General features: G+C 63.1%; 2 protein-coding genes and 1 long non-coding RNA gene across 6 annotated transcripts; all 3 read left to right on the top strand.

The window, feature by feature from the left end:
- Positions 1-606: 606 nt before the first annotated feature.
- On the top strand, positions 607-10133 carry ANKRD24 (ankyrin repeat domain 24). Of its 3 annotated transcripts, none has more exons than XM_075175201.1 (19): positions 607-876; positions 3437-3567; positions 3663-3751; positions 4078-4142; positions 4374-4431; positions 4512-4582; positions 4826-4932; positions 5019-5206; positions 5810-5838; positions 5995-6087; positions 6627-6731; positions 6849-6893; positions 7013-7111; positions 7188-7260; positions 7382-7503; positions 7576-8820; positions 9334-9471; positions 9564-9629; positions 9836-10133. In XM_075175201.1, exons 1-19 carry the CDS (start codon positions 841-843, stop codon positions 9911-9913), a joined length of 2838 nt encoding a protein of 945 aa, XP_075031302.1. In that variant the 5' UTR covers positions 607-840; the 3' UTR covers positions 9914-10133. The 3 variants fall into 3 exon arrangements, with proteins under 3 accessions (XP_075031302.1, XP_075031301.1, XP_075031300.1); XM_075175200.1 differs by lacking the exon at positions 607-876 and adding an exon at positions 2121-2346 and having other exon boundaries at positions 5813-5838; XM_075175199.1 differs by lacking the exon at positions 607-876 and adding an exon at positions 2121-2346.
- Positions 10134-10382: 249 nt separating this feature from the next.
- On the top strand, positions 10383-13643 carry EBI3 (Epstein-Barr virus induced 3). Its single transcript, XM_075175161.1, has 7 exons — positions 10383-10531; positions 11175-11297; positions 12028-12252; positions 12346-12463; positions 12575-12747; positions 13038-13201; positions 13339-13643. Exons 2-7 carry the CDS (start codon positions 11213-11215, stop codon positions 13489-13491), a joined length of 918 nt encoding a protein of 305 aa, XP_075031262.1. The 5' UTR covers positions 10383-10531; positions 11175-11212; the 3' UTR covers positions 13492-13643.
- Positions 13644-14198: 555 nt separating this feature from the next.
- LOC142093701 (uncharacterized) lies at positions 14199-20420 on the top strand. Of its 2 annotated transcripts, none has more exons than XR_012677494.1 (3): positions 14199-14359; positions 15228-15354; positions 15718-20419. It is a non-coding gene; the product is annotated as an uncharacterized LOC142093701 (long non-coding RNA). The 2 variants fall into 2 exon arrangements; XR_012677495.1 differs by lacking the exon at positions 14199-14359 and having other exon boundaries at positions 14681-15354; positions 15718-17476; positions 17842-20420.
- Positions 20421-20805: the final 385 nt, after the last annotated feature.

Genomic DNA, 20805 nt, shown 5'->3' with positions numbered 1-20805 from the left:
GCCAGGGCAGCGGGGTGCCAGGCAAGGGCAGGGGGTGCCAGGGCAGGGCAGGGGGTGTTGTCAAGGGCTGTGGGTGCCGGGCAAGGGCAGGGGGTGCTGGCAAGGGCTGTGGGTGCCAGGCCAGGGCAGGGGGTGCCGGCAAGGGCTGTGGGTGCCATGCCAGGGCAGCGGGGTGCCAGGCAAGGGCAGGGGGTGCCAGGGCAGGGCAGGGGGTGTTGTCAAGGGCAGGGGGTGCCAGGCCAGGGCAGGGGGTGCCAGGCAAGGGCAGGGGGTGCTGGGCAAGGGCAGGGGGTGCTGGCAAGGGCTGTGGGTGCCGGGCAAGGGCTGTGGGTGCTGGGCAAGGGCAGGGGGTGCTGGCAAGGGCTGTGGGTGCCGGGCAAGGCAGGGAGTGCCAGCTGGTCAGGGCCCAGCCGTGCCCCACACCACTGGCAGCCCCAGACTCCCGAGAGGGCCAGGGAGCCCAATGTTGCTGCCCCCCGTCCCCCCAACTCCCCTCCCAGGCCTGGCCCTGCCGTGCCATGTCCCCTTGCATCCTTCTCCCTGGGCATTTCAGGGGTGCAAGCCGACCCCCTCCCCAAACGGGGCTGGTCCCCCCAGAGCCCCCCCCGGCTGCCCAGCGCTGCCAGCTGTAACCGCAGCCGCAGCCGGGCCGTAACCCAACTCCTTCGCGTCTCGTCCCCCCCTCTCCGGGCACTGCGGCTGGTGGGGAGACGCGGCAGGCAAAGACGGGTCTACGGGAGTGGTGGGTCTGGGGGCAGCTGAGCCGATATTGGTGGAGGAGAGACCCTCGAACACGGCCGTCCCCTGTCCAGGTGCCACGGGGCTGAGGTTGGAGCCGCCATGAAGAGCCTGAAGGCCAAGTTCAAGAAGGCAGATGTGAGTGCCGTTCCTAGGGACATGGGGACCTGCCCCGAGATGTCCATGGGGACATGGGGACCTGCCCTGAGATGTCCATGGGGACATGGGGACCTGCCCTGGCATGACCCAAGTTTCACAGGGACACAGGGACCTCCCCTGGGATGTCCATGGGGACATGGGAACCTACCCCGGGATGTCCCAAATTTCACAGGGACATGGAGACCTGCCCCGGGATGTCCCAAATTTCACAGGGACATGAGGACATGGGATCTTCCCCAGGATGTCCCCAGTGTCACAGGAATATGGGGACCTGCCCTGGAACGTGGGGTGACTGCTCACCATGGGGACAGCAGCCCCGTGGAGGTCAGCACTGCCACCTTGGCTGGTGGGATTGAGCTCCCAGTGCACCCAAGGGTGCTCCCAGGGCCATCGTTGGGAGCGGGGCAGAGCAAAGGAAAAAAAGGCAGCGCCAGGGAGGGGGAAGCAGGTCCCAGGTCCCCTCCCTGTCCCCTCCCAGGGGACGGCTGCCAGCTTTCCAGCTGCCACAGCCAGTGGAGCCAGCATGTCGATGCTCCTCAATTATTCAGCATCAGCCTGGCACGGTGCCAACAGGCTCTCACCGTTCTCCATTGGGCAGAGGGTGACAGTCCTGTCCCCAGTGCCCATGGCAGCACTGGGCAGACATGTACTCTGGGGACACATGGTTGGGGACACATGGACGCAGGTTGAAGCCCCCCACGTGGAGTCTGTGGGCCTGCCCTGCTCAGGCTGTGCTGTGCCTCAGTTTCCCCACACTGCCCTGGATACTTCTGTGAGTGGGGAGGGGTGAGAGGCTCCTGCTGTCCTGCCATCCCCGGGGCTCTTCCAGGGACCCTTTGAATTTTGGGATTCCCTCCTTGAGGGGAGTTTGCTGGACCCCTGAGATGCAGGCAGCGGGTCCTGCCCCTCCCTTGGCCCCAGGGCTGTAGTGGGAGGTAAGTCTGTGCCCCCCAGGGCAGGGCAAGGGGTCCCACATCCCCCTCCTCGGGGAGCAGGATCTGGGTGGCAGGAGGATGCTCATCCCCTTGGTTTGGGGGTGCATTGCTGCCTCACCTTGAGCATGGGGTGGGAAAGCTGCCTCCCCTCCCGCCCCAACCCCTCCCACTTTAACTAGGACCAGCCTGCGTTCTGGTCCTTGACTGGGACCTCGGTACCTCTCCGTGGTAGCAGGGATGCGGGGATGCCTGGAGCTCTGGATGCTGAGGAGGGAGGGAAGGAGGGAAAGAAGGAGGGACGAAGGGATGGAGGGAGGCGGATCCTGGCTCCCACTGCGGCAAGACCCGGCCCCCGCCCGGGCAGTGATGCTGGACCGAGCTGGGGTCTGGGGTCCACGGCCTGGAGCCCCAGCCTGCCCTCGCCCAGGCGGGGGGTAGGGGATGCATGGCTGCCCGCCGCCTCCTCCTCAACACCATGAAACAGATCTGCCTCTGTGCCGCTGCCTCCTTTGCGGTACGTCCCTGTCCTCCATCTCCGGTCCCCTTTGGTCCTGTCCTCCGGGTAAGCCGTGTCACCCCCACCCCACCTGGACCCCCTCCATCCCCATCCCTGTCCCGGGGCTCAGCTGCGTCCTCTCCAACCTGCTTTGTCCTTGCATGACATGGGGAACGGGCACCACCCTCCCAGTTTGCCCAGTAACCCTGGGAGACTGGTTTATTCCCCAGACGGGGTCCCCTGGCCCCGCAGGGCTGGAGGGGCTTGCAGGGGCACCAGGCGGGCACAGGCGGGCCCCATGCCCGGCACCGGGCACCAGGCTGGCGAGGGGCAGGATGCAAGCAGCTCTCGAAAGGTGACATCCATTTCCTGCCGCCGCGGCCGCAGCGAGCTCCGGTTTGTCGTCACAGGCTGCGGGGTGAACCCAGGGCTTCCCGTGCTGGTCCTCCAGAGGGTTGCTCCCTCGGGATGGGGACGTGCGGGACCACTGGGTCAGCAAGCCCCCCATCCAACCCCAATCCTGCGCAGGATTGTGCCCCATCTATCCCAGGGAGGCTGGAGCCATCCCGGGGGACCTGCTCTTGCTGCCAACTGTGCTCATCCTGACTTCATCCCTTCCTTGTCAGGGAGCAAAGCAGGGCTGGGAACGGGCTCAGTGGGGAGACCTGGGCAGGGATGGGGCTCAGGCACCTCATGGGTGCTGGCTGTGTTTAGCAGCGGGATCACTGGGGTGGCAGGGGCAAACCGTGGAGTGGGGCCAACCAGGCAGTGTCGGCTGGCTCCCAAATCCTAGCCGGTCACAGCCTGGCCCATCCAAACTGGGGCAGCTCTGTAAATCTCCTGGTCTGTGAGCTGCAGACTGGAGCGGGGGGAACTGTAGGGGATCCTCATCCCAGTCAGCTGTCCCAGCTAAACTCTCTGTACCTGGGGGCCAGACACCACAGCACCTGGGAAAGGGGTTGGCCCAGAGACGGCCACCCCAAGGGGATAGGGATGGGTGGAAGATAGCAGGGATGGGGATGAGGACAGGCACCCGAGCCCAGCCCAGCACCCTGCCCATCTCTGGAGACGGTGCACCCATCACAGCCTCTTCTTGGCTTCATTGCAGAGCCAGGACTGGACCAAGAATGATGAGAAGCTCCTGCAAGCTGTGGACTACAACGACGCCGGGAAGGTGACATCTCTCCTCGTCCGCAAGGGCCTGGTCCCCACCAAGCTGGACTCGGAGGGCAAATCCGCGTAAGTGCTGACCCACGTCCCCGGGACACCGGCGACGCAGGGCTGGGGACAAGGCCGGGGTCCTGTGAGTCCGACAGCCCCTGCTCTTGCTGCAGGTTCCACCTGGCTGCCATGCGGGGGAACGTGGACTGCCTCGAAGCCATGCTGGCTCACGGCGTGGATGCCATGACCAAGGATAGCTCGGGTGAGGGCATGGCCGCCACGCACCCCCAGCTAACGTCATGGACCACCTGGGGCCACCGATGCTCCCTGGTTGTTCCCACCCTGCCGCGGGTGTTGAGGCTGAGGGGACAGAGGTGACACACCTGTGGGGGCTGTAAATTGTCCCAGCTTCCTACGTGGACTCAAGCACTGACCGATGGTGCCCGTGGGGATGTCCCATTTCCATTCAGCCCCAGCCCAGCAGATGATCCTCCTGTGTGCCCATCCATCCGTCTGTCACCCAACCTGTCCCCTCTGCCACAGACCCATTGACTGTCCTCTGACCCGTCCGTCTGTCCCTTTCCCCAGGTTACACTGCCCTGCACCTGGCGTCCAAGCATGGCCACCCACAGTGTGTCAGCAAGCTGTTGCAGGTACCGGGGCTGGGAGCACGGTGCTGCGAGGGAGGGAGGGTGCTGTGCCAGCAAGGTGTCCTCTCTGTCCTTGAACTCCCTTCCCTCACCAGTAGTGTTGATTGACATGGTGGTTCCTGGCTCTGCCCGGCACTGTGTGGTGCTGCTCGGCCCTCCACCATGCCAAGGAGCCACTGGAGCAGTCTGTCTGTCCATCCCCTGTCCTCCTGTAACCCAGGTTTTCTCCCTCAGGCCTCCTGCCCTGTGGACGTGGCCGATGGCAGCGGCCGAACAGCACTACACCACGCAGGTGAGTGGGGACAGGGCCAGCCCCGTCCTGCTCATGTCCCCGTGGGAGGCAGAGTGCTCAGCCTCTGTCCTTCTCCCCAGCGGTCAGCGGCTGCATCTCGTGCTCAGAGATCCTCTGTGATTTCAAGGCTCCTTTGAACACCAAGGACAAGGTGAGATCGCTCTGCTCCTCACCCTGCAATGCTGTCCAGAGCAGCCAGGGACCAGGCTGGGGCTGCCTCTGAAACGCAGCAGTTTCTGGGGTGGAAAGCAGCAGCAGGCAGTACCTGGGGTTCCTGGGGTGAAAACATCCCATGAAGTGGGACATGGAAATCCAGGAGATAACGGGAGTGGGGTGCCCCGTGGGGGGATCTGAGCTTCATTTGCGCAGCCTCACCCAACCTGACCTTGCCCAGGATGGTTCCACGCCGCTGATCCTTGCTGCTAAGATGAGCCACTCAGAGCTGTGCCGGTACCTGCTGCACCGCGGCGCGGCTGTCAACAGCCGGGACCTGCAGGGGAGGTGAGTCTGCACTGGTGGGGACTGGGGGCAGACGGGGAGATGGAGGGAATGGGCCCCCTCATCTCTCCTCTCCCCACTCTGCTCAGGACAGCCTTGATGCTGGCCTGCGAGAACGGTAGCGTGGAGACGGTGGAGGTGCTCGTCAACGCCGGTGCCCGGGTGGCCGTGGTGGACTCCTCAGGTCACGATGCTGCGCACTACAGCCTGGCCACAGGCAACGCTCTCATCCAGCACTTCCTGCAAGAGGCTGCTCAGCGCCGGTCCTGGGCCAGTGGTAAGGCAGCCGTGCCGCCCTGGTGCTCCTTGTCTGCAGGGCACGGACCCACGGGGGTGTTTTCACCCTGCAGGGTGCTTTGGGGCAGGGATGTCTAACCCATGGCTGGAAGAGGCTGAGCGAGGCTGGGGGGCACATGCCCCCTTTTCCCACGCCTTGGGCTGCCTTCGCCCATGCTGTCACCAACCAAGGGCTGGGAGGTGGTGCTGAGCCTTGGTTGCCTGTCTCGGTGTCTGAACATGCTTGAACACACATGTTCACACGTGTTTGCAAGCATGGGGGTATAAGTGCACCTGTGTATCAGCAAGTGGTTTGTACACGTGTCTGCGTGTGCATGTCTGTGTGCATGTGTCTCCCTGTGTCTGCACACGTGTGTGCATCCCTGCAATTACACATCCACGGATATCCCCATATTTGTCTGTCTGCGCGTGTACGCACACGTCCCCCTCTGTGTACATGTGTGTCTGTGCCCCCTGAGTGCCCAGCCCTGTATGAGCACATTCAGAGGTGCCCCTGCACCCCACGCAGGCTCTGCCTGCTGTGCCCACCCCTACGAACCCCTAAACCTCCCCAATTTCTCTTTCCTCCCGCTCTGCCCCTCAGAAGAGGAGTCAACTGAGCAGACGTCCCAGGTGAGGGCCTGCATGGCTGCCCACCTCTTACCAGGGCTGGCCCCAGCCGCTGGGTGAGGGTCCCCAGGAGCCCTGGGGCTCTCCAAGGTGGCGATGGGTCAGGAAGGAGGGAGGCCACTTTAGATGCGATGTCCCCTCTGCTTGGTGTCTCCACAGACGTCTTCACCCAGCCAGTCGTCTGTCAGGGAGAAGAACAGCACCCCGAGGAAGAGGAAAGCCCCTCTGCCTCCCCTGGGCACCCCCAGCCAGGTGAGAGAGGGGTCCCCCTTAGCTCCACGTCCGCAGCCGGCTTGGCAGGCGCAGCGAGGCTGAACGATGACCTGCTCAGGCAAACTTCTCCAGCTTTGCTTGCCCCGGGGGCTGTGCGGGGGCCCTCCTCCCTGCAGTGGAGGCGATGCTCAGGGGCTGGCTTGAGCTGCAAGAGGGGCTTCGTCCCCACTCCCGGGGTGCATGCAGCACCCCAGGCCCCAAGCCCCTGCTGTTGGCAGGGCAGGGGCTATCAGCCCCTTTCTCTCCACCCCATGGGCCCAAAACACCCCTCACCCAGGGGTCTGTGCTGGCGCTGGGGGGGTTCATGCCCTGCCAGAGCCTTTCTTTCTCTCTCTGGTCTCAAAAAGCGCCCTGCACAGCCCAGGGCATGGCTCGCCCATAGGGGCACGTGGTGGCCGAGAGCCTGGCTGGGCTCAGCCTGCCACAGCCCCCCGGCTGAGGATGGGCAGGAGGGGGCCGACAGCGGGGAGGAGGCTGGCGGTGCCTGGCACTGAGGCTTGGCGGCCGCTCGTCTGCAGGAGGACCGGGACGCCTACGAGGAGATTGTACGGCTGCGGCAGGAGCGGGCCCAGTTCTTGCAGAAGATCCGGGGCTTGGAGCAGCAGGAGAAGCAGAGACAGGAGGTACCAGCGAGCCGCGGGGTCGTGGGGGAGATGCCACCATGTCCCTAAGGAGCGGAGGGGACAGGAGGGATGAGGACAGCATTTATCCCTCCCTGTTTTCTCTCTGTGTCCTGCTAGCGGGCAGAGCTGGACGAGGGCTCCCTGCGCTCCATGGAGAAGCAGGTGAGGCCGGCGAAGAGGTCATGGGCGGCCTCGGGTCTCTGAGGGGTCCTGGTGCTGAGGATGCCATTGGGACTCCGGTGGGAGTGAAGGGGACCCCATGCCCGTGTCCTGCCCCACAGATCCAGGAGCTGGAGGAGCAGCTGGCGGCACGGGATGGTGAGAAGGAGCGGCTGGGCAAGGAGGTGGAGGCTCTGTGGAGCCGCTTGTCCTCGCTGGAGGTAGGTGCAGGTAGCAGCTGGCAGTGCCAGGGGCTGGGGTGCGCGGGGGCTGACGCCTGCCCTTCTACACCCCCAGAACGAGAAGGAGAACACGAGCTATGACATCGAGACACTGCAGGACGAGGAGGGAGACCCGCTTGCATTCCCAGGTAGGGCCCTACCCGCCTCCCAAGGCCCTCCTGGGGCTGGGCAGCCCTTGGGGAGGTGGCACCCCGCGGCAGGGAGTGGGGACATGGGCGGGCATGGCACCGGAGTCCCTGCACCCCGCAGGGGCAGAGCTGCTGCTCTCCAAGAAGACGCTGAGCCCCTCGGCCGAGGAGCTGCTGGCCACGCTGCAGGGGCAGGTGCAGTCCCTCACCGTGCAGAACAAGGAGCTGAGGGAGAAAATACAGGCAAGTCCCCGTCTGTCCATCTGTCCCTCCTCATGTCTGTCCCTTGGTGGCCTCACACCGTCTCCTTGGCAGGTGCTGGAGAACTATGAGCGGGACGAGAGCCACCCGTCCACCCCGGGGGACTTCGTACCCGCCAGCCTCTACAACGCTCTCCAACGCGAGCTGGAGCGGTTGCGGGCACAGTGCGTGGAGCCGCCGCGGGGCACGGATGCGAGGGATGAGGCTGGTGGGCAGCCGGAGGGGCAGACCGGTGCCTCGGAGCAAGCCCCAGAGCAAATCGGGGAGGGGAGTGCGGCGCAGCGGATCCCAGAGGAGCCGGCCTGGACCTGGGGCGAGTGCAAGGCGGCGCTGGGCGAGCTGCGGGTGCCGCAGACGCAGACCTCCGCAGCCGAGCGGGAGGCCGGCGCTGAGCTGGCGGAGGCCCGGGCAGCCCTGCAGCAGGCGCAGGCAGCGCTGGAGGAGCGGGAGCAGCGGGTGAAGGAGCTGCAGGCCCGTTTGGAGGCCGGCGCGGAGGCCGTGGAGGCGACGGCCTCCCTGGGGGACTCCCTGGAGGAGGCGTTGAGGGAGAAGGAGGCCTTGCTGGAGCGCTGCGGCCGGGCGGAGGTGGAGGCGGAGGCCCTGCGGCGGGAGCTGGAGGCCAAAGCGCGGGACTGGCGGGCGGCGGGCGGCCCCGAGCCGGGGGTGCTGGAGCAACGGGTGGCAGAGCTGGTGCGGCAGAATGAGGAGGTGACGGCCCAGCTGGGACAGCTGCGGGAGACGCTGGGTCGCAGGGAGGCCGAGCTGGGCACCCTGCGGGAGCAGCTGGCCGCCCGGCCGGTGGGGCGGCGGGAGCACGAGGAGGCCCTGGCGCGGCTGAGGCAGGCGCAGGCGGAGGCGGAGGGCCGGGTGCCGCGGGAGGAGCACGCCCGGGCCACGGCGGCGCTGGAGGAGCAGGCGCAGGCGCTGCGGGAGCGGGCGGCCCAGCTGGAGGCGGCGGCGGAGGCCAAGGGGCACGAGGCCGCCCGGCTGGAGGCCGAGCTGGCGGCGGCGGTGCCACGGGGAGAGCACGAGGCGGCACAGGCGGGGCTGCGGGCCGAGGCGGCGGCGCTGGCCCAGCGGCTGGGCGAGCTGTCGCGGCGGCACGAGAAGACGTGCGAGGAGGTTTTTCGGGTGCAGCGGCAGGCGCTCTTCATGAAGAGCGAGCGGCAGGCGGCGGAGGAACGCCTGGCCGCCGCGCAGAAGCAGCTGGCGGAGGCGCAGGATGAAGCGCGGCGGCTGCGGGAGCTCCACGGCCACGCTGAGGACTCGGCCCGGCTGGTCAGGGACAGGGACAGGAAGGTAGGGGACAGGGAGGAGGTGTCGGGGGGTGGTGAGGGGCTCCTGGGAAGGGAAATGGTGGCCCGGGTGCCGCTCGGGTGAGCTGAGCCGGCCGGGTCGCAGGGGAGATGCGCTCGCCAACCTGCACACACGCGTGTACGCAGATGTGTGCACACATGTACATGCACACATGCATATACGTGCTACGTGTACATGCATGTGCACACACAAGTGCACGTGTTTGCACACACTTGCATGCACCTGCACACACGTGCACGCTTGCACACTTAAGTGCAAACACGGATGCACACACGCGCTCCCTTGTGTGCGGACTTGCCGCTCTCCCGGTTGTTCCCCTTTTTCCCTCCCCAAGCTGAGACTGAAACCGGGGGCAGAAGGGGTGGGGTGGGAAAGTCCCGGCTCTGCCCCTGCCTGGACGCGGGGGCCACCCCGGGGTGGCAGCAGGCACGGCCATGGGTGGGCCCCAGGGGAGTTGAGGCCGAGGGGTCCCTGGGTCCTCTGTGTGTTGTGCAGATCACTGAGCTCTCTAAGGAGGTCTTCAGGCTGAAGGAAGCCCTGAATACCCTCCCCGAGTCCCGGGGACCACCGCAGTCACCCCCCGACACTGCCGCGCTCCAGGCCAGAATCCGTGCGCTGGAGGACAAGCTGGTGGTGGGTACGGGGGGGCTTGTGGCCATCACTGGTGGGTTCTGGGCTCCCACAAGCCACCGGCCCCATGCTCAAACCCACTCGCTCTCTTGCAGGAGACAGAAATGCGGCACAGCAAGGTGGTGACGCTGTATCGGAGCCACCTGCTCTACGCAGTGCAGGTGAGGTGGGGACATGGCTGTGGGGGAATTGGGGACACCGGTATGGGGGACCGGGGCACCAGCCAGCCACATGTCGGTGCCCACATGCATGTGGGAGGCAGCGAGGGGCTGGATCCAGGGACTGCCAACTCAGGGGCACTTGGGCCACGCACAGAGAGTCCCTGATGTCCCCTCTGATGTCCCCACCGATGTCCCCTCCACCCCAGGGCCACATGGACGAGGACGTGCAGAGACTCTTGTGCCAGATCCTGAGGATGCAGCGGCTGCAGGAGCAGGGCAGATGAGCCCCTGCCAGCACGGCAATGCTGCAGGGGTCGGTGGCACAGCCAGTGACATGGCTGGGGGGCCAGGCCCGTGATAGCACCCTCTGCGCCCCTTTGCTTCTCCGGGCAGCACCCTGTCACTGGCACACACCCGCCCGCACCCACCCAGCCCTGGGGACCTGTGCCAGCCCCCCTGCGCCCCACGCGCCCCAGCACAGCAGCAATAAAGTATTTATACTCACACCAAAGGGACGGCTCATCTCGGGGGGGGACGAGGGTGGGCACAGGGTGCGGGGGGCTGTGGGGGAGGCCGGTGGAGCTGGGGACGGTAGGGGATCGGTGCCATCATCTCCTCCAGCCCCGATGTCCCCAAATGGGAGCGGGTGACCGTGAAGGAAGTGGGGTGGTGGCGTGGGAAGGGTTGAAACCCTCTTGGCCAGAGCCAAAACCGCTTTCCTGCGGGTCCGGGGCGGGCAGAGGCCCCGTGCGCGGGGATCCCTGCGGAGCCACGCTGGGCGGCGGGTCCCCACTGGGGACGGTGTTTCCTGCGCGAGGAAGTGGGCTGAGGCCGGCCGGGGCTGCGGCTTCCCGCACCGACGGTGACAGAGCCTCTGGTCCCAGATGCCTGGCCCTGCTGCGGTGAGCGTGACGGGGGACAGGGCTCCCCGTGGGGCTGGGGGCATAGGGGGGTGTCGGGGGCTAGGGGTGGCCCCACAGCGCCTGGCTGGGGGCACCGTGGGGAGCCCCTTGTCCATGGTATGGGGAAAAGCAGGCACGTCCCCACCCTGGGGCTGAGCCAGCCCACAGCCAGGGTGGGCAATGACAAGGGCAGGATCTGTCCCTGTGGTGCTGGTCACAGCAGGGAACTCAGCTCAGTCCCCAGGCTGGGTTTTAGGGGGTCTCTCTGAGGGCCAGTCCCTCCCCTGGTGCGCTGGCCCCTTCCCTGGTCGAGGGCCGGAGCGACCCGAAACCCCGATTCCGGGCACGGGACCGCAGGGGTGGCTGCGGGTCCCCGTGGGAAACCCCGGTCACACAGGGTGCTTTCGCTCCCGCCTCCGCCCCCTCCTCCTTCCTGGCAGCAGGATCCGGCCACTGTGGCGAGAAACCATCCCCTGTCCCCAGGGTGTGTGACAAGGCCAGAGGGGAAACTGAGGCACAGCACTGGAGACAGGTTTGAACCCCTGGCTTTAGGGCGATGTCCCTGGACCACCTGGGGACCTGTGGCCATGGTGCCCCTGCTGTCCCCTGCCCTGGGGTTTGACCATCCTGCCTGCCTCCACAGGTCCCTGGAACCGGGCAGCTCCGCTGAGTCTCCGTGACATGAAGTGGCTTTGGGTGGTGGCTTTTGTGGCACCCGCCTGCACCGTTCCCTACAACGGCACGGCAGGCAGCGCTGGGGACGGAGGTATGGGGGGACGGGGACAATGGGGACAGAGGTACGGGGGCATGTGGGACTGGGGATGGAGGGACTGGGGCAGCTGGGATGGAGGTATGGGGGGACTGGGGAGCCAGGCGGGCTGGGGACAGATGTATGGGGGCTTGGGGGACTGCGGAGGGACTGGGGGGGGCTGGGATGGAGGTTGAGGGGAGGAGGGGGGGCTGGGGACAGCTGGGCTGGGGGCAGAGGTATGGGGGCATGGGGGACCGGCGACAGAGAGACTGGGGGTTTGGAATGGAGGTATGGGGGGATCTGGGAGGACTGGAGACAGCAGGACTGGGCAGACTGGGAGCGCTGGGGATGGAGAGAGCAGGGATGGAAGTATAGGGGCACCAAGGGGACTGGGGACACTGAGGGGACTGAGGACACTGAGAGGACTGAGGACGGACTTACCGGGCATCTAAGGATAGAGGTATAGGGACATTGCAGGGACTGGGGACGTGGGGGACTGGTGATGGAGGAATAGGGACACTGGGGGTCTGGGGACATGAGGGGACCAAGGACAGAGTCACTGGGGTGCTGGGAACGGAGTTGGGGGGCCCAGGGAGGCACAGACCTTTCCTGACCCAGCGTCACCCCCTACCCCTCCCTGCCCCCGCCATGGTGTGTCCCCTTCACCCCCCTGCCGGGGACCGCAGCGGGGAGATGGGGGGTTGCGCCGGGGGGTGCAGCCCATGCCCACTGCCATGTCCCCCAGGCCGCTGCGCCCTGCAGCACAGCACCCTGGGCACCGAGGTGCTGCTGCGGTGCCCGGCCGCAGCGGGGGGGCCGGCTGAGTGGCGCCGGGGGGGGACAGTCCTGGGAACGTATCCTGCACCGGGGCTGGCCCTCCCCAACACCAGCCTGGCACACGAGGGCCACTACAGCTGCCACCATCCTGGCACCGGCGAGACCTGGGCCACTGTCTGCCTGCGGCTGGGCTGTGAGTGACCCTGGCCCCCCCGTGGCCCCCCACTGCTGGCTGGGGGTCCCCTGGGGAGGCCGGCAGTGGGGTGATGACTGTCCCCTGCCCCAGATCCCCCTGCCCTGCCTGCTGTCGAGTGCTGGGCCATCAGCTACCCGCAGGCAGTGAACTGCTCCTGGGTCCTGGCCCCCGAGCCGCTGCTGGACACTGACTTCGTGGCCACGTACAGGTCAGTGGGGGACCCCGAGCCCCGGCTGAGCCCCCCGCCCCTGCCCCCCAGCACACGGGGCTGCAGGCAGGGCAGCCCGCGCCTTGCCCAGCTCCCCCCTCCGCCCCCCAGGCACGGCGTGTGGGGGGCCAAAGAGACGGGCGAGTGCGTCCGCACGGGGCCGCGGAGCTGCTCCTTTGGGGACGTGCAGATGTTCTCCCTCACCCCCTACGTGGTGAACGTGACGGCCGTGAACCCCCTGGGCGCCGCCTCCAGACTCCTGCCCTTCCTCCTGGAGAACATCAGTGAGTGCTGCTGGGATGGGCCTGGGCACCTGGGTCCCCGCAGACCCCTCACACTTAACCCCCCCACCTCCCAAGCAGCGCGCCTGGATCTAATCCAGCCCTGGGGCTTCCTTTGGGCCTTTCCCCTCCGGTTTGCTCCCCTACTTGGGATGCGGAATCATCAGTGCAATGATTTGCTGGGTCTCTGCAGCCCAGATTGCGCAGCTCAGTCAACGTCACCGTCCCCAGAGGCCCCGTGCCGGATCCCCCAGCCAGCACCTCACGCCTTCCTTTTCTCCCTGCTTCGTTAGTAAAGCCGGACCCCCCCGAGGACCTGCGGGTCTCACCCATCCCCGGGGAGCCCAAGAAACTGCTGCTGGAGTGGAGCCCGCCGGGGTCCTGGCCCTTCCCGGAGTACTTCCCACTGAAGTACCGCATCCGCTATGCCCGGGACGAGAGCTCTGTCACCAAAACGGTACTGCCCACCCGCCGCTGCACCCCTCACCCTCCCACACGGGGTAAACTGAGGCATGGCTGAGGGATGCATCCCCGAGCAAGGCTGTGTCCTGGCCGCCCAGCCCATGGGTGCCCCTAACCCCGCTCTACCCCTAGATCGGGCCATACGAGCAGACATCTTACACCCTGACGGGAGTGCGACCCGGGACCCTCCACCACATCCAGGTGGCCGCCAAGGACTTCACAGACTCCGGGGAGTTCAGCGCCTGGAGCCTGCCAGCCTCGGGGACGCCCTGGATGGAGCCATGACAGGCAGAGCAGGGCCAGCGTCCCCTTCCCCGACCTGCTCCCTCTCCCACCGAGGGACCCCACGTGCCCCAGCCACTCTCTGTCCCCGTGTCCCCGGCAGCGTGAAGCCACCAGTACTGGAGGGACCCACCAGAAATAAACCAGCTTGAGGCTCTGATTCCCGTCCTGTTCTCCACCAAGCAGCTGAGCTGCCCCTGGGGACGGTCCCTTTGCCGGCTGTGAGGCCGGACGGGGCCAGGCCAGCCCTGGCCATGGGCAGAGGGGAGGGCACAGGCTCCCACCGGCCCCGATCACCTCAGCTGGTCCGTAGGGCCCGGTCACCGTGCCCCTCCCCGGGGCCTTGGCTGCTCTCTATGGCCTCAGCTGGTCCCTGCGACCCCGCCACGGCCCAGACCGGCCCCCTCCCAGGCCTGTACGGTCCCCGTGGCCGCTCTCCATGGTCTGAGGCGGTCTCCAGGGCCCACACCGGCCCCGGAGCGGCCTCCAGGGCCCGGCCCACCCCCGCGGCGACCTCCCGGGGCCCGACCGTCGCTGCCGGAACCTCCTTTCGGGTCGCTGCGGGCGGGCGGGCTTTCGGCGGAGGCACAGCTCGCTGACGGATGGCAAAAACAGCCAGTAGCAGACGAAGATCCGCCCATCTCACCAATGAGCGGCGGAGGGGGGCGGGGCCGTTTCCCGGAAGTGGCGGGCCGTGAGTCGCAGCGGGTCTGAGGGGGGTGCGCGGCCATGTTGGAGCGGGAGGTGTTGGCCGTGAGCCGGCGGGGTTCCCCGGTCGCTGTGGGGGGTGCAGAGGCCGGGAGTGCTGGGCGGGGGGTCCTGATCACTGTGGAGGGGTCTCCAGGCTGAGGAGATGTTTGGCGCTTCCCAGGTTGGAGAGATTCCTGATGTCTGCGGGGGGGGGGGGGGGGGGTGTCGTCCCTAGGCAGAGAGGGGCCTTGGGGGGGCCCTGATGGATTGACAGGGGGGTCCGCAGGCCGGGAGGGGCACCTGGTGGGTGTGGGGAGTCTGGGGCTGATCGTGGGTCCCAGACTGGGAAGGGGAGCGGCTGGGCTGGGTGATGCCCGGCATGGGGCTCCTGGCAGCAGTGGCAGGGGCTGCCTGGGCAAGCGGGTTAGGCCCTAAAATCATGGGGGGGGGCTCGGGGACAGGCAGGCGCCGCTGCCTGCGCTTGGCAGGGGGTGCTGGCGGGGTGTTTGGCCCTTGAGAGCGTAGCTGGTTAGCAGGGGCACGCTGGCTCCTGCTGCGAGGAGCTGATGCCTTAGGCTGGTGAGGCAAGCGGGGGCCTCCCTGCCACAGGGGAGGTACACACGGGTCCCTGCTCCAGCCCTGCAGAAATAGCGTCTGCCAGACTTCGATCCTGCGAAGTCACAAACTCCCCAGGTACTGGCAGTACGTGGTGCTGGACGTGCGGTAAGAGGGACTGTGCTGGTCAGAAGGAAGCGGCTGTAGGAGAGGGGAGTTTGCTTGGGAATCATTTATTTCTCTTCATTGCAGAGGAGCTGCTGCCAGCAGCCATTAAAAGGTGGCACAGATCAGAAGAAAAGGGATAAGAGAGAGGCCTGAGATGCTGTGGGTGATTTTGGGGTTGTTTGAAGAGTAGATACTGAATTTCCAAAGGCGAAAATAACCATTGCTCAGAACCTGGGCTGACACAGCCCGAAAATCACTTGGACTTTTATTGGTCTTTTTGTTCTTTTCTTTTGATGTGTTATGGACTTCTCTTTCTTCTTTTTTAGTTGCAAGACGCGTGGTGAATACATCCCTAAGGGGAAGAAATGCCCGTAAGGAGACTGTTCAGAATGAGAAGTACTTGGGACTTCCCATCTTCCGCTTCTGCGGTGCCTGGCAGAGATCACTTTCAAGGTGAAGTATTTTCTGTGTTTTCTGGGGAGGCTGCGTGGTCTGCGGACTCCGCTGAGCGCTGGAAAGTCGGGATCTACCCGTACCTCATGGGAGAGAGGTGTCCCAGCAGAGACTTGAGCCTGAGCCTGTGCTTTTTGGCGTCTTTTCCCTTTTTGCGGCAGTTCGTAGCGCTAAAGCCTCTCGCCCGTCCGTGGGCAGGGAGCAGCAGCGCAGCGGCTGGCGGAGAATGAAGGGGGGTGGGTGTCTGCCCTCTGATGTGAATGAAATTGGGAAACGTTCGCCTGGAGCTACGGACGTGGCGACAGGATGGCTGGAGCTGAATTGTCCCAATCCAATGATGTTGCTGTCCTGTATTTTCCTTAGATCTTGAGAACACCGCGGAGCACCGAGCCACTCGCAACTTGCAAGCTGAGAAGGTCCTGGAGGAAGAGAAGACGATGCAGAACGACAGACAAAAGGCAGAGAGAAACAATCCCTGGCAAAAAAGTCCCCGGGGCACTGTGGAGGGCTGCAGGGCCCTGCCCGGTTCCCTTCAAAACCCGGCCGAGGCCCTGGGGAGCTCTGGAGCACAGGAGGGTCTTGCTTGGACCCCGGCTAAGCTCGGCCCAAGCCCCGGGGCTCTCTGGAGGGCAGCAGCGCAGCTTGCGGACCCTGGCTAAACCCGGCTCAAGCCCTGGGGCTCTCTGGAGGGCAGCAAGGCAGCTTCGGATCCCAACTAAGCCTGGCCTAAGCCCCGGGCTCTCTGGAGGGCAGCAGCACAATTTCGGACCTCAGCTAAGCCTGGCCCAAGCCTTGGGGCTCTCTGGAGGGCAGCAGCACGGCTTGCAGATCCTGGCTAAGCCCGGCTCAAGCCCTGGGCTCTCTGGAGGGCAGCAAGGCAGCTTCGGATCCCAGCTAAGCCTGGCTCAAGCCCTGGGGCTCTCTGGAGGGCAGCAGGGCAGACCCCAGCTAAGCCCGGCCCAAGCCCCAGGGCTCTCAGGAGGGCAGCGGTGCAGCTTGCGGACTGTGGCTAAGCCCGGCTCAAGCCCTTGGGCTCTCTGGAGGGCAGCAGGGCAGCTTCGGACCCCGGCTAAGCCCGGCCCAAGGCCCGGGGCTCTGCAGAGCCCGGTGCTGCCCCCGCGGGGTGTCACGCGGCGCGGCAGCCAGGCGGCGCTGTTCGCACATGCGCAACGCGAGCGGTCGTGCTGGTCGCTGCCTTCCCGCGGTTCCGCGCCAGTACCGCAGCGTGGGGGTGTGCGCGTGCGCGGCGCCGCGCTCCCCGATCACGGCCTCGCACCGCCTGGCGCATGCGCACTGCGTTTGGCGGGGCGAGGCCGGCAGCAGCCGCGCTCGCGCATGCGCAGTGCAGCGCCCGGGCAGCCGGCAAGCGCTGTTGGTCTTGGAATGGCGGGAGCTGTAGTCCTCGGCGTAGCCCTCTTCGAACTTCTCTGTTCTCTCAGATTCCTTCCGGAGGCCCTCATTTTTTTTCCCCCTGAGCCGCCTTTTGTCTCTCTGGCCCCTTCAGGACCTCCCTGCTTCCATCACAATGCCTGCCAAGTTCTTCCTTGTGCCCCACAGCCGTCTTTTTATCTCCAGCTCCCTTTGGATCCATCTTGTTCCCTCAGAACCCCTCCTGAGGTCTTTTTTTGTGCCCCAGGGCAGTTTTTGTCCCCTATGCTGTCTAGGATGACTCTATTCAGTCCCTTGCTCTCTGATGACATCTGTACTCTGCTCAGATCCCTCGTTTCCCCAAGCAAGGGAAGGTGAGGGCTGCCAACAGCTTTCAGTCCTGGCCGCTTCTGTGTGGGAGGCCCTAGGTGGTGGTGGGTCTCCATCTTGGACCTGGGCTCTGGCGAGGGTGAGGATGAGGTGCTAGAGCAAGCGCAGAGCCCCACAGGCACCCTCACCCCAGCACAGCCGTTTTTCAGGGTGCTCAAGAGGCCCTGCTGACCTCCACCGTTCCCAGGGCTTTTTACTGGGGTTTGCCAGGGCACGGGCAGGGCCCTGCTTCCCTCCAGAGTGACCCAGGTCCTTTGCTGGGCTTTGCCGATACCTGCAAGGAGCCCTGCTTTTCTCCAGAATTCCCTGGGTCCTTTTCCATGTTTTGCCAAAGCCGAGGCAGGGCGCTTCTGCCCTCCAGAGAGTCCTGGGGCTTGCTCTGGGCTTTGCTGGGGACCTGGGCAGGGCTCTCCTGCCTTCCAGAGAGTCCAGGGGGTTTTGCTGGGCTTTGCTGAGTCCCGGGCAGAGACCTGCTGCCCTCCACAGAGCACCGAGGACTTAGCCAGTCTTTGCAAGGGCCCAGGCCGGGCCCTGCTGTCATCCAGAGTTCCTCAGGGCATTCAGTGGGCTTTGCCAGGCTTCTCAAGGGGTCCTGCTGCCCTCCAGAGTGACTCGGAGCCTTTGCTGGGCTTTGCCGAGGCCAGGGCAGAGCCCTGCTGCCCTCCAGATTTTCTTGGCACCTTCGCCAGCCTTTGGAGGGGCCGGGGCAGTGTCCTGCCCTCCAGAGAGCCCCCAGGGCCTTCACCGGGCTTTGCCTGGGCCCGGGCAGCGCTTGCTGTCCTTAAAGGGCATTTGGGAGAAGGGCTTGTTCATCTCATGTGGTGAAGTTCCATCTTGCTCCAGCTGATGGCACGATTGGGAGCGTGTAGAACAGAGATTTTTCCCAGGAAGATAGACGGCATATTGGACAAAGTCCCAGTTCTCCCGCTCGAGTATTTGATACTGTACAGCGTGGGTCTCAGCCTCGCACCACGCCAGAATTCCCACCAATAATGAGTTCAGAGAAGAGCCTGTTTCTTATAAAATGAGAAAATAAATACAAGCCAGGCCAAGTCACTAGGTCAGGGATGAGACAAGAGTTATCTGCAGGACAAGCAACCAGCAGTTTGAGGCTGTAAAGGACTTCCAGCCATTGGAATGGGCTCCCACCAGCAGGAGTTAATGGTATGTCAGTCCACAGGAGAGCTTCCTTCCATAGCACATGTGTGTTTGAGGCAATAATCCCTCCAGGGTTTCAGCTCCTTCTGTGTCTGACTTACAGCTGTGTAACCTTCCAAACACACAGCAAAGGCATTTTTCTCTGGGAAAGTGTCAGCTCCCTTTGGCCTCATGCTGACAATCGGCCATTGTGTGTCCATCGGTGATCCAAAGCGCACTAAAAGAGACTCCAAACTGGCTGGGCTGAACACCTGGGCTTTCCTGGTGCGGTTGTATAAGCCACACAGCCTTTGAGTTAATACTGTGGTGTATGGAGTGAAATCGGGTCTCTGGAATGGGAGGTCTGTGCAGCTTAGAGCAACGAATGGCTCAGTAACGTGTATAGGTTAGGAATGCATGTTTACAAGGTCTTGCAATGGCAAGAATTGATTATACATATGGGGACAAAAGTCCACCTCCTGATTTTCTTTGCATTTTGTGGATTCTGCTGTTTGAGGAAGGAAAAAAATTTATATTGCTTATTTCAGGGAGGCAGAGTTGCCAATTATTTTTCTTCCTGGCCCTGTCACTTGCATCAGTGTATGACCTTAGGAAGGACATCAGCTTTGCTGTGAAATTTCCATATCTTTAGGATGATGGTAATAACTAATACTTCACAGGATGCTGGAGTGGAACTAGTTAACACTAAACTAAGATCTTTAAGCTTTTTGTTGATTCAGATCTTAATAAAGCCATTGCTTCCAACACAAGGTTTGCTTTCTAAAATCAGTTTAAAACGGCATAAACTCCACATTCTTTCTAAAATGTGATGGCAAATTCATGAGAGCTTTTACAGGACGGTTCCTGTCATTTGAACATCATGTGTAGTTTTTGTTTGTTTTCTCTTCATACCTTCTTAATAAGAAATCTTTGAATTTGGATTCTGATTAAAAAATGTCCTTGGCACGGCAGTTTTTTATTGTTGCCTGGCAGCTCTCAAAACTTTCACAGATGTTTCTCTATCATTTACATTCAGATTCTGTTTCTGCAGTTTTCTCTGTAACCAAAATACACCACTTTATTAATTTCTTTATGGAAGCTGAGTTTTTGGAATACAAGGCAGTGACCTGAGGCAGTTGGTGTGTGCTCGGTTACCGTCTCTCCATACTGGAACGGTAGCTCTCTGGGAACTTGAAAACATACGCAGCTACAAGACCAGCCCTCTTAGTCAATGAAACCGTGGACCAAAGTTTCATGAGATCCTTTTCCAACAGATAGAGATCGTCTCTGAGCATGTTCTGGAAGGGACCTGCATGAAGGGCATCACTAGGGTCACTGTGACAGTGCATGTGCTTTTTTGCTGCTATGTCATAATGTTATTTAGCGGGGTTTTTGTATGCCAGCAACCCAACTGATGGCAGACAGGGAGTGTGTAACTAAAACTATGATTTGGTAAGAAAGGAGCCTGCATACCCTGACTTTCCTGGGTGGAGAGCTTGGCAGTCCTCAGATAGTTCCTTTCCAGCTTGGGTTTTTCTTTCTCTTTGGCCTCAGGAGAAGGGGCCCACTGGGGAACTGCCCTTTACAAACCTTGTCTCTATCTTCTTGCACCTTCACAAGGCTCCTGTGTTTAGTCTGGGGCTTGATGTAGCTTAGCAGCATTAGGTAACTTAACAATTACAGTAACCTGCAAGAATGCCTGACTGAAAACCCCTCTGTGCCAGGCAAAGGGGCTCCACTGGGGAGGTGAGTGGGTTCATGATGTTGTACCCTCCCTCTTTTCCTTTTACAGCACTTTGAAGTCTAATAAAAGCTGCTGATTCCCATTTAATGGATAACGTAGGTTACTAACAAGCTCACCTCCCTCTTAAAAAGCCAACGTTGGTCTCAGGAGATCTAATTTAGGAAGCGCATGTAAGGCAAGGGCATCCTGCAAGGGCCTCTGGTGTGGAAGCCGCACCACACAGTACTCCAGGCTGGTCAGCTGCAGAGCTCAGAGTATCTTTATGCACCATCCAAGCTCCCAGAGGCTCTCCTCAAGCTCCTGAGTGTTGTGGAGGGCAGACTCACCTCTACAACAGGCATTAATTCTTCCTGAGTGGTGCAGGGACTCCCCGATGGCAGCAGGCACTGGTAGTGGAACAGACTGGACATTGCAAACAGAAAGGCTCGAACCCAAGCCTTGTGCTACAAAGCTTAGCTCTGGTACAGTGTCAGCTTACCCTGTTCAGTCTGGTCCACTGGACCTGCAGTCTCCTTCCTCTGTGGGTCCTCCATCCTCTTGCCTCAGGTGGCTTCTCAAGGCATTGGTACTGACCCGAGGGACCAGTGGATTCTGCGTTAGTTCCCATTTGTCCTTTGCCATGGGGCTGAGTTACCACCTGCTTTTTCTCAAAGGTTTTGCTAGAGGATGACATAATTCTCCAGAGCTCAGACACTGTGATCTCTTGTCAAACTGTTCCAGCAGAGGCGAGGATGCGTTTCACTATAGCAAAGCAAAAAGTCTCTATTGAAATACTGAGGGGAAAGGCCTCTTTCAGAATGTGTAGCAATGTT

The sequence above is a fragment of the Calonectris borealis genome, chromosome 28 (assembly GCF_964195595.1).
Source record: "Calonectris borealis chromosome 28, bCalBor7.hap1.2, whole genome shotgun sequence".
Classification (NCBI taxonomy): domain Eukaryota; kingdom Metazoa; phylum Chordata; class Aves; order Procellariiformes; family Procellariidae; genus Calonectris; species Calonectris borealis.
The sequence above is the reverse complement of the archived record's forward strand: the minus strand, read 5'-3'. Positions and strand labels throughout refer to the sequence as shown.